This window comes from Pelodiscus sinensis, chromosome 2 (assembly GCF_052426305.1).
Source record: "Pelodiscus sinensis isolate ZL-2025 chromosome 2, ASM5242630v1, whole genome shotgun sequence".
NCBI classification, from domain to species: Eukaryota; Metazoa; Chordata; order Testudines; family Trionychidae; genus Pelodiscus; species Pelodiscus sinensis.
This window is the reverse complement of record NC_143053.1, coordinates 28641752-28657258: the sequence shown is the minus strand read 5'-3', so window position 1 is coordinate 28657258 and position 15507 is coordinate 28641752. Positions and strand designations below refer to the sequence as shown.

General features: G+C 37.8%; 1 protein-coding gene across 2 annotated transcripts in view; it reads right to left on the bottom strand.

Annotated features, from left to right (window-relative positions):
- CSMD3 (CUB and Sushi multiple domains 3) overlaps positions 1-15507 on the bottom strand; it is a 1180750-nt gene that overhangs the window by 434574 nt on the left and 730669 nt on the right. For both annotated transcript variants that reach the window (XM_075920204.2, XM_075920205.2), the window contains 2 exons: positions 11147-11362; positions 10362-10550 (listed from right to left, as the gene is read on the bottom strand). In XM_075920204.2, the coding sequence (XP_075776319.2) occupies positions 10362-10550; positions 11147-11362 (405 nt within the window). The remainder of the gene's footprint in view (positions 1-10361; positions 10551-11146; positions 11363-15507) is intronic.

Genomic DNA, 15507 nt, shown 5'->3' with positions numbered 1-15507 from the left:
GTGGACAACAAATTGATTCCTCAAAGCTTTTAATCTTATTCTCTTTCCTCTGTTCCCCTACCTTCTCATGAAGTGATGCGTGAGACAGGAAAATAAGAGAACTAACACTGACAGGGTTGAATTATGACTGAAATATTGGATAGCGGGTATAATCTGAATTCTGAGCCCACCAACAATTCTCTGGTTGTTTAGGAGCTTTTTACAGAATGTATTCAAGCAGCAATATTCAAGCAGGAATCCTGTACTGTTGAAGAAATTTAAACAACAAAATTGATCCAATTTGTTGCAGGTCTGCATTTCATGTTGGATGCTCAACTTACCTTAGCAAGGAAAATAACAAAGATGACATGGCCTGTTTTTATTTTGTGCTGATCAAAATGACTGGATTTCCTTGTATAAGAAGGGAAACATAAATCACCCTACTGAATCAATCCTGGTGAACTCGTGAATTTCAGGTGGCAAAAATGAGAAAGCTAGACTTTTTTTTGTCTAACATATTAAAAGCACACTGCACTTGGCCTCAGTCATTGGTGTATCTATGAATTATGGCACCATCATTTCTCGAAAAGCTCAACTGTTCTGTGTGTGAGAACATCAGATCATTTGATAAGATTTGCACTGGCATAATTGTACTACATTTCTTTTCATATAAGTTTTGAACAAAAGTTGTTTGCTGTTCCGTACCTTTCAAGGCAGGGCAGTGTATATTACTGTTCATACAATCTGGCAAGTGCCCTGGGATGAAAGACATCAGAAACAGATGGGGGGGTGATATTGTGCTCAAAAACAGTGAATGATCCCACAACAATCAGATGTTTCTGCTAAAATGATCAAGTAGGCAACAGTTAGCAATATTCATTTAAAGTATTATTGTACTTAAGAACCAATAGTCCCTACCTAGCACAAAAAGGCTAGGGCCCAATGCAAGCACAAACAAAATACTAACGTGTAGACACTCATACCAAAGCTGAAAATGCATCTATATTGCCCAGTCCTTTTGGTAGCATCTAGAATGCATACACTGCACACACCCTTTCATGAATTTAAATTCCAGTGTATATGATAAGGAGCTGCTTAGGCAGTACAGAAATCATTGAAAAGCACCAGCATCTCCCTACTGTAAGAGTCTTTCTGTGCAGCAAGAAAAGGCTCTCCTCACTCCCTGAGGCAGGGAAAGCTCCAGCTGTGAGATGCTGATCTTTTCTGTGCTGCCTCCCACTTAGCAGAGCCTTTCACTGACATATGTTGCAGAATAGACCAGTCTGCTGCTCATTGTGTCCCATAGCTATGCATACCCTGCATGCAGCTGCAAGAGGTATGCCATGTAGATACAGTCTCAGTTAGAGTGAAGAATGATTAAAAATAAAATGCAGTGTTGGGAAATGCAAGGTAATGTGCATTGGAAGGAATAATATAAACAAATCACAATACAAATAATTGGTTTCACATCAACAGTACTCACCCAGGGAAAGGACCTAGGTACCAATTTGGGGAGCTATCTATGCTCAGTGCACAACAGTACTCTAAAAAGTGCACAAAATGTTAAGATGCATAAGAAACTGGATAGACGATAATGCTGATAATGGTTTAACACCACTATGTAAGCTGATGCGATGCCCTCACTTTGCAATAGTGTATTCAAGTTCTGGTCACCCTAGCTCATAACAGAATTAGTGGACAAAGAGGGTGTTCCCAGATGGACAAAAATATTCAGAGATATAGAACAACTTCCATCAGTAACTGAATATTACTGCTAGTACTGAGTTTAGTATCAGGAATATTTAGTTCAAAGACGAATAACAGAGGCATGCACAAATGATTAGTAAAGAGATGTAAATTGATCATTCCTATTTACCAACCTCATAATAAAAGAACAAGAAGATATTAATTAATTTAAATCTAATTTAAAACTACCCAAAGCATCCATATTCAGACATGACACACATTCAGCCATTATTTCCTCCACATTCTGAGTCTTGCAAATACAAAGTAGGATGGACAGGTCACAGGACAAGCTGTGATATTTCATTTACAGAGGTACATGAATACCTAGTGGGTCTCCAAGGACACAGCAGATATATAGACCTGCTGTTACTAAAGCTCCCATACATTGTATAGGTTGAACCTCTCTAGTCCAGAACTCTGTGGTCTGGAAATATCCATGGTCCAGAATGATTTTAGTTAGCTGGATGGCCACTTTTCATGGATGTGACCAAGTTTTCTGTGGTCCCAGAAAGTTTGTTTACAGCTACCAATCCTGGCTCTCAGTGTTCTGTGCTGCTATTTAGCTCTAATTTACCCCTAAATGTCTTCTAAGAGCTCATAAGCAGTGGAAGTATTGGTAGTGCTGCTAGATAATATTGATCTCCCGTGGTCTGGAAAATTATCTCGTTCGGAACTGGTCAGGTCCCAAGCATGCCATACCACAGAGGTTCAACCTGTAGTTACTTAACTTCAGTGTAAACAGTTTCAGAGGGGTAGGGATGTGAGTCTATAACTTTAAAAACAATGAGCAGTCATGTGACACCTTAGAAACTAACAAATATATTAGATCATAAGCTTTTGTGGGTAAAATGCATGTCATCAGATGAGTTGGAGTGGAAATTACAGAATCTAGGATATTGTGGAGGCAGGAAAAGGGAATAAGGGAATTTGTGTGCAGCCATCTTGGTCTTGTTAACAAGAGAGCAAGAGTCAGGCTAAGTATGTGGCCTGACAACGCGAGATCTGTAATTAGACGCTGCCTTTGCCTCTCGCCTCCATACGGAGATAAGGATAGAATGCTGACTCTGGCAGGGACCTTGAGATAAGGAGCATCTGGGTGGAACTAAATAACTGTTAGCCATTGGTGTTTGTAATGGGAAGGAGACTAATTGTTATTGTTATTATATCTAATAGACAGTATATAAACTGCTTCATAATTGCTTGTATTCGAAGATCTGCCTCGGGGGGGGGGGGGGGGGAGGCTTCCCCCCGTCCGAACCAGTTTTTCCCTTGCTGCAGCTCGTAATAAAACTGCCTCTCGCTACTTGTTGCTTACAAACTCAGAGTGAGGACAATGTTTTCTTCCACAATATATATAACAGCAAAAGCTGTTACCAGTCAATTTTAGGATCAATGTTAATGAAGATCATTAAGTCAGGCTGGATGTGTCCCATACGTAGTATTTTATGTGGAAATGTGAGTATCAAAGGCAAGGGAAATTGCCTTGGTAGTGCAGTAAACAGCTAGGCTACGTCTAGACTGGCCACATAAGACGGAATAGGCATGCAAGTAGGAATAAGAGATCCTCCGGAAAAGGGCTTTATTCCGGAGGATCGCACCAGTCTAGACGCTCTTTTCTGGCTTTTCCTCAAGCCGGAAAAAAGTGGCGGCCATGTTTATTTAAATCCCGCGGGGGATATTTAAATCCCCCGTGGATTTCCCTATTCTGACTTGTCTGCTTTGCATGCCTATTCCGTCTTATGTGGCCAGTCTAGACGTAGCCTTAATATCTTAGGTTGAATAAAGCCCAAAAGCAGTCAGGAATGAAACCCCATGCTTTGGAAATCCCTAGCTTCTGACTGCAAGAGGCTGGGAATGGATCACTTGATAAATACTCATTCTGTTCATTCCCTTTGAAGAACCTGGCATTGTCCACTGTCTGAAGACAGAGTACTGAGCTAGATGGATCGCTGGATCTGACCCAAGAAGGCTTTTCTTATGAGCTTTAAATATCTGAGTGTAGTCTTCCTGAAACCATACTATAAATCTTGATGAGCTTTTGCTCAGGACTGATACTTCTTATAGCTAATAATGAAGATGGCCACTCTGGTGACATAAAATAACAAAATAACAGAAATTGTCAGATAAGATCAAAGTTGAGGTACAATTGGTTCAGTATTCTGTATTCAGCAGTGGACAGAACCAGGTATTTCAGAGGATGGTGTGAGAACCCCACAGTATGTCAGTTGCTTTAATTTAAAACTGATTTAAATAACCAATTTTAATCATGATTACATTAGAAAGCAGGAATACTTTATTTGAATTATCAATTTTAATTTTTCTTTGTGTTTGTATTTTTTAGTTATCCTCCTAAAGAAAGGCTGATTCTCACTTACTCATACAATTTGATACCTCTTTTTACTAATGAGAATACACTAGGATACATTTCTTATTAACCAGATTTTTTTTTAACCTCGTGAATATTATCAAGCTGCATATGGACAGAAATTGGAATTCAAGTCAAATGATAAAATCAGCATTTTAAAATAATGTTATTAGTTAAATAAAAATGCATTGGATATATGAGGAAAAAAAAGTGAATCAAAATATGTTCTGCATTTAAAATTATCCAATTTTTTAACAAAACAGTTATTTTATGTACTTAGTCAATTGAACTGATGGTTTCCATCACTGTATTTTTCAGGACTTTAGGACTAGTAAACCTCATCCTTTTAAACCTTACTTTTCTTCATAGATCGGAAAAGGAAAACAGACTTATTTGCTTATTCAACACTCACAATCTTTTTCACTTTGAATGAACTAGCCATTGAAGTCCACTAATTGAATAGACTGGAATAAAGAAAATGCACTCCCTGCATCTTCAGAGGAGGTTACTATTGCCAAAACTGGTTTAGCACTTTAATAAGGTCTGGTCCCAGGTGTTTACCCAGTGACTTTATATTCAGTGATTTAATTTTCTTTAAAACACTGCCATTAAACATTCAGATAAATAAATAAGTAAATAAATACATACATACATACATACACACATACACAAATGATATTTTATAGTCAATGTAAGTCTTAGAAAGATCACAAAATTAGTATTTAATTTTAATAGTTTTTTTAAAGAAAAAAGTTTAAATAAAAACTAAAATAATATATTTCTGCCCCTGACATTAGGCCTAACATTGACCCCATTTTGTTAAAGATAGGTTTAAGCCCAGAAGCAGGCTTCAAATCCATTCTGCATCTTTTCTCATGAATTAAGACAACATTGGATATTCTTAGTATCCATATCAATGTCCAATCATAAGTGTTGAGTTATAAATGATTTGCCTTAAAAATGTATTTGACAATGAATTCTACAGTTTAAATAGGCACTGTGTGAAAAAGTTAATGTCCTTTATTATTCTATTATAAATCACAGCAGTCATAACTGTGGGCTAAGAATAGCTCAGGTTTGCTCCCCAGAGTCCTATCCAGGGCCTCCGATGATCCTCAGATGGAACCTAACTGCATACCCAGCCTTGCTTCTTATCCCAGGGCAGGACCGGACTCAGCCCATAACCCCAACCAGGTTACTCCCTTCACTTTAAATGGTTCTTTCTTGAGTATACACATAGTTTCCCTGAAGAGCCATGACTTTTACTAAATTTACCATGACTCTGACTTTTGTTAAAAAAAATTCCATGACAAAACTATAGACCCAATAATCGTATATACTTTTATCATGTTCCCTCCTATTCACCTTCCCACTTCTCTATGGGTATGTCTACATTGCATTCCTTTTTCAAGAGAGGAATGCAAATGCAACTGAGTGAAATTGCAAATGAAGCACGGATTTGAATTTCCTATGCTTCATTTGCATAATCGCATTCGGCCACTACTTTGAAATACCCTATTCTGAGATAAAAAATGTCATGTAGATGCGGTTATTTTGAAAGAAACCCCTTCTTTTAAAATAACCATTAAACCTCATTTTTTAAGGAGTAAGGGTTGTTTCAGATATGAATGGCCTACGCAATCATTGTTCAAAGGATGAAGTCAGAGAATATGTAAAAGAATGCAAATGAAACAGATTAGACAAGGTGTGATGGGGCAAATCAGCCCCACACTGAACTCACAGGGTTTAGCTGGGTTACCCTACCTCTAAAGGAGCCCTGCCCCCACAACTCTGTTGGCTATGCCCAATTTGTAGCCCACCTATAAAATCCTGTGGAGAAGCTCAGTCTGGGCTGAATGCAGTAGGAGAAGGACCTCAGAGGAGAGCTCCTGACTAGCACCAGCCAGCTGTCTGGAGAGGAGACAGCAGAGACGCTAGTGTGAGCTGGGACATCTCCACTGCTGCCTACATGGGAGAAACAGCTCCCGGGGAATAAGAGGGCCCTGTGAACACGTGGGAAGAGACCCTGTCAGACCAGATAGGAAGTGGCCCAGGGAGGGTACAAGAGCAGCCTCTTCCACCCCGGGAACCTCCGTGCATTTCGGATGGATTCCCTGCCGAGGGAGTGGTGGGCCATCCTGCCACTCACTGGGCCCTGGGCTGGGACTCGGTGGAGTAGGGTGGGCCCAGGTCCCCCTGCCAGGGGTGCCACTCCTTCCTCTCCCAGCAACTTGCTGTCACACACCCTCCAGCCTTGCCTTAAAAGGCCAACCAGCATCTGGGAATAGAGAGTCAGGCTGGTGAGCCCTGCATTAAAGAGACAGTCACCACCTGTGTATAGAGACTCAGGCCAGTAGGCCCTGTGTTAAAGAAATAGTCACCGACTGGGTACAGCGACTCGGGTCAGTGGGCCCTGTGTTAAAGGGACAGTCACCAGCTGTGCATAGAGACTCAGGCCAGTGGGCCCTGTGTTAAAGGAACAGTTGTCAGCTTTGTATAGCAACCCGGATCCGTGGGCCCTGTGTTAGAGGGACAGCCACTGACCAGATATAGAGACTCAGGTCAGAAGGCCCTGGGTTAAAGCAACAGTCACCGGTTTTACCTTTGGGACTCCAGCCAGTGGGCCAGTGAGCCCTGTTTTAAAGGGCCGACCCATGACTGTACATTGAGACATGGGATCCTAGCCCCATCCTCCAGAGGGGGCAGGCAAGGTCACCCCATGACACAAAGCTTACTTATTTATTTTGATGCAGTTTCTAAAGGTCTTAAATTATATGCTGAAATCACACTGATTTTCATTTGAATTGCTTCAAATATAAAAGTCTGAGTTTGCACTTTGACAATCACATGGCTAAAATTAGAATTTTTGCATATAAAATCTTCAGATCCACAACCCCTCCTCCCCACAAACACCTCACATGTAGACATAAATCTCATGTGTATTGCTACTCTCTGGAGTCAGGATAGGAAAAATGACAAATTTTTGCAAATATTTCTGTCAACAGCTTGGGAGACTTGAATAGTTTTTCCACATTAGAAACAATTATACAGATAATATCATGAATGGTACTATGGTAAATATTCCCATGCTTGCTTCACACATGTAATTTTTAATCTTCCCCCTACCCTATTTGCTGGATAACTTATATTTTACAGTATAGCAGAAGATCAGTGGTGCTCACTCTCTCTCTCATACACTCAGGCTGTGTCTAGACTGGCCATTTTTTCCGGAAAAGCAATTGCTTTTCCGTAAAAACTTGCCAGCTGTCTACACTGGCCTCTTGAATTTCCGGAAAAGCACTGACCATCTCATGTAAGATTGTCAGTGCTTTTGCAGAAATACTATGCTGCTCCCATTTGGGCAAAAGTCTTTTTCCGAAAAACTTTGGCGCAAAAGGGCCAGTGTAGAGAGCAGAGATTTGTTTTCCGCAAAAAAGCCCCGATTGCGAAAATGGCGATCAGGGCTTTTTTTGCGGAAAAACTCATCTAGATTGGCCACGGATGCTTTTCCACAAAAAGTGCTTTTGTAGAAAAGCGTCCTGCCAATCTAGATGTGCTTTTCCGAAAATGCTTTTAACGGAATACTTTTCCATTAAAAGCATTTCCGGAAAATAATGCCAGTGTAGACGTAGCCTCACACTTTACTCCATTATTCAAGCTCTGATATTAATTTCTATTTCTACCAAAAAATAATAAATTTATTTCCAAGAGCTCAGATTTGAGCAACTAGAATTTACAGATCAGGAGCAAATTAAAAACCTAAATATCTGGCAAAGAAAAGAAGAATGAAGCTCATGGACAAAATGGCTGTTCATTTCTTATTGAATCAGGGACGTAATATGGATAAAATGTATCACATCAGAATGCAAAAGACACCAATGTGCCAGAAAGGTGGGTAGACAGGGAAGCCCAGAAATACATCATCATAAAAAAATTAATTGACATATTTAAAAAATGCAATTTATGTCATTAATTATTACAACTGACTGAATCACCTACAAGTAATAATCAATTTGATACATTTCATGTCTTTCTGCTTGGAGAATCTCCATGATATGAGAGAAAATTCCTATTTTCTATTCCTTTTTTGTAATTGGTACTATCTCAGAGTGCTTAATTCACGAAAGAAGATGAGATTAATTCTGTCAAAGCTGTGAAACATCTCAATAGCAGTAACCATAATCTCAGTTTCTAATGCTGATGAATTTAGTAAACAATGGGAGAAACCAGAAGGTTTACTTTTAAAAAAATGTTGGGTTTTTTTCAACATAATGAAGGGAAACAAAAGCCATCTATGGGAGGAGCCATCTGTGGGAGGAAATAGTCATTAAAATCAACCCACACTGTGTGGGAAGACTATTCCTTCAGAAACACAAAACACAAAGGTTGATTATAAGATAATTCACACTTAATTTGCAGCTTTGTCCTCTCTAATCCTTTCCTCCTTCCTCTCTTTCACACACACACAGACAGACACAGACACACTTTAATTCTCAGGAAAATTAAGTTGAAGGACTGTAGGTATTTTTTCTGACGTGTTTAAGCAATAGCTGCTAATTTATTCTGTCTTTAGAGGTCTGCGAAGGAATGATTGGGTTATCTTAAATTCCATCTGAGAGAAAAAGTAGATCAGCTAATGTCTTTGATTTAACAAACTTCTGTTGGTGAGAGAAAAGCTTGAGACCTTACAGAGAGCTCATCTGTACGCTGAAAACCTTGTGTCTCTCTGAAACAGAAGTTGGTCCAATAAAAGATATTACCTCACCTACCTTTTCTCTCTAATACTTTGGGACCGGAATTTGGCTTAAATACCACCTGTCATATGAGAAAAATCTTTGCTCCTCATGCCCCCATACACATACTCAATGCTATCCATCCCACAGGAAGAAATATGCTAAAGGGAAAATGAAATGTAAGGTGCCTGTGTGTGCATTACATCAATTACTCATTGATTTTTCTAATTGCCTATGCTAAAAAAAGTTTATGTATGCTTAACTTTATGCATAGGAGTAGTCTGGGACTCTACATATATATCTGCTCAGCAGAATCAGGGCCTTGATTCACCAAATGTTAATTCTGGAATAATTCAAAACTGTATTCAATTAATATTCTTTATAGCAACCACAAACCTACATAAAAATCTACTTTAAACTATCATACCAATGATATTATAAAAAAATAATCCTTCATCAAAGACGTTATTTGCACATTACTCTCTTTAAACAATAAAGTTACTCCTTCATTTCCTACAAGATTAAAAAAATATAGGTATGAAATCCTGGACCCATAAATTAACCTGGACCCATAAATCAATGTGAGTTTTTCATTGATTTCTGGGGAGTGAAAGTTTTTCCTTTATTGTTGAGGCCAATATCTTCCAATCTGAATGCTTAAAATTAGACACTTAAAAAAGTGTTAATATTGTTTGAAATAATATGAAGACAAATTCACTGGGATTGAGAGGCCTCTTTAAATCTAAAAATCGGGATATTCATTCTTTTTATTTATATTGATATAAACGTAAAAAAAGTTGACATGAGTTCTAGGTACCCTAACAACAAACAACTTTACAACCTCCATATGGATGCCACGTAGGAGCTTAAATAAGAACATAACATAAGAACATAAGAAAGGCCATACTGGGTCAGACCAAAGGTCCATCTAGCCCAGTATCCTGTCTGCCAACAGTGGCCAGCACCAGGTGCCCCAGAGAGGGTGGACCGAAGACAATGAACAAGCAATTTGTCTCCTGTCATCGCTCTCCAGCTTCTGACAAACAGAGGCCAGGGACACCAATTCTATTCCCTGGCTAATAGCCTTTTATGGACCTAACCTCCATGAAATTATCTAGCTTCTCTTTAAACTCTGTTATAGTCCTAGTCTTCACAGCCTCCTCTGGCAAGGAGTTCCACAGGTTGACTACATGCTGTGTGAAGAAGAAATATTAGCTTAAGCACTTATTTGGCATCCAAGTTGAAAAATGTTGGCCTACATTTTTATTTCTATTCCTAGTCACCAGTATGGAACAAAGAATCATCATCTTCTAACCATTAAAATACCTATCATCTCTAAGAATTGTCTGTGAAGTTGATATGCCAGTAAAAATATAGAATTTAAATTTTAAAAAAGCAATAAAAAGAAGATAAAAGGAAAAAATAAAAAGTACTCTGAAAATTAAGAAGTATGTTACCATGCTTATCTTTGCTATAGATCTGCAACTCCATGGACAATGACTACACGTACAAGCAAATGAAAGCAGCTGACCACGTACCCACACACCTTGGCAGAGGTGCACTCCATACACGTCGGCCACCACCAAGACAGATAATCTCCAAAGCTCCTTCTAGACGGTATCCAGATGAACAAGAGAATGTCAGAGTATCACCGACTCCAAAATTAAATCCTATTCTATTCCCAAATTGTGGAATCCCAGGATCCTCACAAGGTTCAAGATTATATTCTAGAAATAAACAAGCAAACAAAAACTATTTTCTATGTGACAATAACTGTAATTGTTTTCTCTTTACCCACCTTATTTTTTGCTGTACACACCATTATTTTGCACACATTTCCACCAGACCAACAATTTAGTCTTAGGAAGCAAACACAAAATGTATTCACATATAATAAATAGGTGATTTAGCTATAGTCTGAAAATTAAACCAATAAATGTTCACAAAATCTGTGAGATGTCTAAAACAACACACATTACCATTCTTATAAGAGCCATAAATGACTCAGACACATAAAACAAACTGTACAACATGACCAATTTCCTAATGAACCCATTGGGAATATTACTACTTGAAATTGGAATTGTTCCATTTTTCTTTCAACCTCTATAATCTACTTTATAATTTACTGTCTTTTTTGTTTTCTTAAAATGTTTACTATAAATGTCTCAACAGAGATATAAGATGTTTGTTTTTTAAGGTACAATAGAATCAATTGTGTTATTTTACAAAACACGTTATTTCAAATAGTTTTGGACCTCTCTTTTTCACAAAAATTTTAATTTTCTACAGTTTGCACAAATAGCTCATTTCATGCCCTTACCAGAGAAAGTAATGTTAAATCCTTCATATGATATTGAAAAATCTGAAATAAAGCGCAACTGAGCCCTGAAATTTCCATAGAGGCCGGCATTGATTGCTGTAGGAAGTTCTGATCCAGTCAGGCGTGCTAGTGGCTGAGTGAAACTGCCATTCTCTGTAATTAGTAAATAGTCATGATGGTCTTCCAAATGAAAGGTGTGAAAAGTGAACTGCACGCCTGTTAGAAAGAAATAGAGTTACATATCAAAGCATTAATATGAATGTGAATATATCTCTGCTTAAATCTGTGCATTTCATTATGGATGCTGGTTCAGACAATTAAAAAGAAAGAACGAAAGAAAACACAAACACTATGAGAAAACACAAGGACCAAATAGGTAGGCATCCAAATGGTTACATTTAAGTTTGAAAGAGACACACCAAAATCAAGGAAATAAGGTTTAATAGGTAAAGTTTTGGATAAAAGGAAGATGCAGAAAGCATCACAGAAATAATGAAAACAGAAACAAAAGCAAATAATGACATATAGCTAGTGGCAAGGGAAGATGCTAACATCTCCTTTTCTAACGTCAAAGAGCCACAGGCAATATTCCATCTACTTTCCTAGGCAACATTACAAAAGCCCTCCAGTACTTGCTCTGTCTCCTACTCCTAGGCATATATATTAAGATAATTTTATTATAAAAATGTCTTTACAGATGGAGTTCTCAGTAGCATCTTATTAAGATATGGCTGTTCTGTCTACATCTCTTCCTGTGCTGCCCTAAATTTAATACTGCTAGACTGGTTGCTGCAGGGGGCACTTTATATCATGACTGCCTGGACAAGGATAATGTGATGTTTAATGTTTATGAATCTGGTGCCACATGATGTGGAGTTGGAGCTGCTTTAGCCTTGCTGAAAGCAGCATGGTGATAACAACTTGCAGGATCACATGGCAGGATTTCCCTCTTTCTGTTTAAAAATAAACTACCTTTTATTACTCCTTTCTCAACAGGTTGGATGGTAAGCAGGGACAGGTCAGTATACAGAACAATCTGTATCAACTGATAAAGTAGGCATATTTGAATAATACAGCCTAGTGCAACATCAAACATTGAGGATGAGGGACTGTATCATGGAATGCAGTGGTAGTAAATAGATCTGATGGCTGAAAGCTGAAGTTGGACAAATTCAGACTAGAAATGAAATGCAAAATTTCAAGCAGTGAGGGTAATTAATTATTGGAAAAACTAATCTAAAGATGTGGTGAATTCTCAGTTATGTATAGTTTTTAACTCAAGACTGGATTTTTTTTTAAACAGAAGTGTTGTACTTGATGTAGAAAATACTGGTGGGGTTTCCTGGCTGTGTTATCCATGAGATCAAACTAAATGAGCTGAATGGAATTTTCTGGTTGTAAAATCAATGAGTCTATGAAAAACCACAATTTGATTCTGCATACACTACTTATTCTCTCTCTTCTTAGCTTAGACCAGGATACAAGTCCCTGCAGTTTCTGTGGCTGAAAAAAGGTGAAGGCAAGTCACTGAATTATGGACTTTGCAGATGTAGGTTCCAAACATATAGCTGATTTTCTCCATAGGGTCAGCAAATTTCCATGACAAATTTTGCAAGACTAGTGCATGTAGCAGCCACAACCAAATGGAAATAAATATGGTTTTGTGGCCTGACACAAAGAAGAATGTCTGTTGAAATCAGCAAGGTGAATCTTTCAGAATGAAGGTGAAATATAGCCCAAGTTTGTCAATTGAGTGAAACTTGAAAGAACCGTGGCCTTTTTGTGCACAAATCTTGTCCCTACTTTACCACAGATTCCAGGGAGAAATTTATGGCAGTCTCTCAAAACCATGCAATACTCAGCAGTTTCAGCTACGTTTCACTTTGACGTTTGTTCAAAAGCAGAACTCAAAGTCTAACTAAAGGGTATATTTGAATTACTTTCCCAATTTGGGATGACATCTCTAAGCACTGGTGTACATCCCAATTTTTGTTGCACAACTCAGTTCTTAGAAGAAAAAATGTCCTAATCATTTTAATGAACACTCTGTGACAAATTATGCTGTCTCATGAGAATAAGTTTAAAAGATATGTTTTGGGCAGGGGTTCGTTTAGTTTTCAGAAATGTGGAGGAAAGCTTTTAAAATAAATAAGCTAGTACAATTATGTGACAACTCAAGCTTTCTGTTTTATGAACCTGGGAGATTTTCTGTCAAACAACCACTAGTTCACAGATTTAATTGTAAATTTGATATTCCATAGGCTGTATCATTTCACTGAGTTTGCCAACATAATAAGAATAGCATCACCATTGTAATAAAGTAAAATAAATAATAATGATTACATGTTTTTTATTAAATATAAAAAATAAAAAACATGCCATAATATAACCTCTCTTCCTATATCACATAAGATGTGTTTGAAGAGATAAAATAATTATTTGCAGAAGAATTTTGCATGTTTCTATCTAAGCTAATTACTTGCTTGCTTTTCAGTTACTCCTAGAAGTTGCGCTATTTAACATTAATAAGGTTTCTTTAAGGCTTACGTGAACCTTAATAGTAGTCAATGAGAAATATATTTAAGGGGTATTTACAACTGTCTATAGTGTTAGGCACAGATGAGAAGCAGAATTAAAATACATGTATTTCTTTACAGGTCACATTTACTGTTTTATTAATATAATTTTTGCATGCTTGCAGATTAAGTGTTAATTTTTGTAGTGTAAAGGACACTGAGGTTTTGAGTCTGTGGGATCACTGTAATGTAATTACTCTTCGTTTGGTTAGGCACTCAATTCTGAACTGCATAATTTGCAGCAAAGGACCTATTGGAAGGAAGGTTTAGCTCTGACATGGAATGTTACTCCACTTGCTTTTCTAACTGACATATCCTTTAAGGTCATTTCATTACCCACCCAATGACATTCATTGTATTTTCACACATAAGAGGGGAGATTGTCATCTCATTTGCCAAGATTCGCTGCCAGTCTCCTAACCCATATCCAGGAAACCTCTCTGGAACCATATGCCAATGCTACAGGCCCATGGAAAAGATACCAGCCTTCAACAGCTTGAATTGTGGGCCCATTGTGATTCACCAGGCAAAGACCTGATTAAAGATTTCTTTTTAAAAGTCCCAGGATTCTGCCTTTCCCATAAAAAGTTGACTTCACTCAACTGCATACAGACAATGCATTGAAGGTGTGGCTATTTCCTCCACAAATGGAATATCAAAGAATCAGCAAATTGAGATTGGTATGAAGTACAAACCACACAACACATCATGGACAATTGCTCTATTAATGTTTACAGTATTTCTACAAGGAAGGGATCCACCTAGCTACTTCAAAAAATATTAGAATGGCTTTCAGATCTTAACATTCTATTATTACCCTAGCCTGTGGCTTTTCAAATAGCATATGAAAGAAAAAGAAGAAGTGTTAATTAAATTTGTGTTTACGCAGAAGGAAATCTGAAGTCTTAAATGACTTCTTATGTAACATTTGAATGTGTATTTTTAAACTATACTAATGCACTCAGAGCTGCAGGTAGTCTGTGTTATGCTACCAACCAGAAATCTGGAAACTGCTAAGAAAAACATAAAAGCAATACAGAAAATTTAATTAGAAAAAATACTCTTTCTAGTTAAAAATAGGACAAACATAAGAGATTTGTTGACCTATTTCATGCCTAATACATGTTACATTGTAGAGGAGAGTATATAATGAGGTTTCTAGGGAACTGTTACTTAGCTACATCCTTAAAAATAAATAAATATCGCATGATATTCTTATTGATAAACTAGGCAAATATAACTTAGATAGGGCCACGATAAGGTGGGTGCATAATTGGCTGGATAACCGTAGTCAGAGAGTTGTTGTTAATGGTTCTAAATCCTGCTGGAAAGGGATAACAAGTGGAGTTCCTCAAGGGTCTGTTTTGGGACCCGTACTGTTCAATATCTTCATCAATGATGTAGATATTGGGATAGAGAGTACGCTTATTAAGTTTGCAGATGATACCAAACTGGGTGGGGTTGCGACTTCTTTGGAGGATAGGGACATAATTCAAAATGACCTTAGCAAGTTAGAGAAATGGTCAGAGGTAAACAGGATGAGGTTTAATAAAGAGAAATGCAAAGTGCTCCACTTAGGAAGGAACAATCAGTTCCATACATACAAGATGGGAAGCGACTGTCTAGGAAGGAGCATGGCAGAAAGGGATCTAGGGCTCATAGTGGACCACAAGTTGAATATGAGTCAACAGTGTGACGCTGTTGCAAAAAAAGCAAATATGATTCTAGGTTGTATCAACAGGTGTGTTGTAAGCAAAACTCGTGAAGTCATTCTGCCGCTCTGCT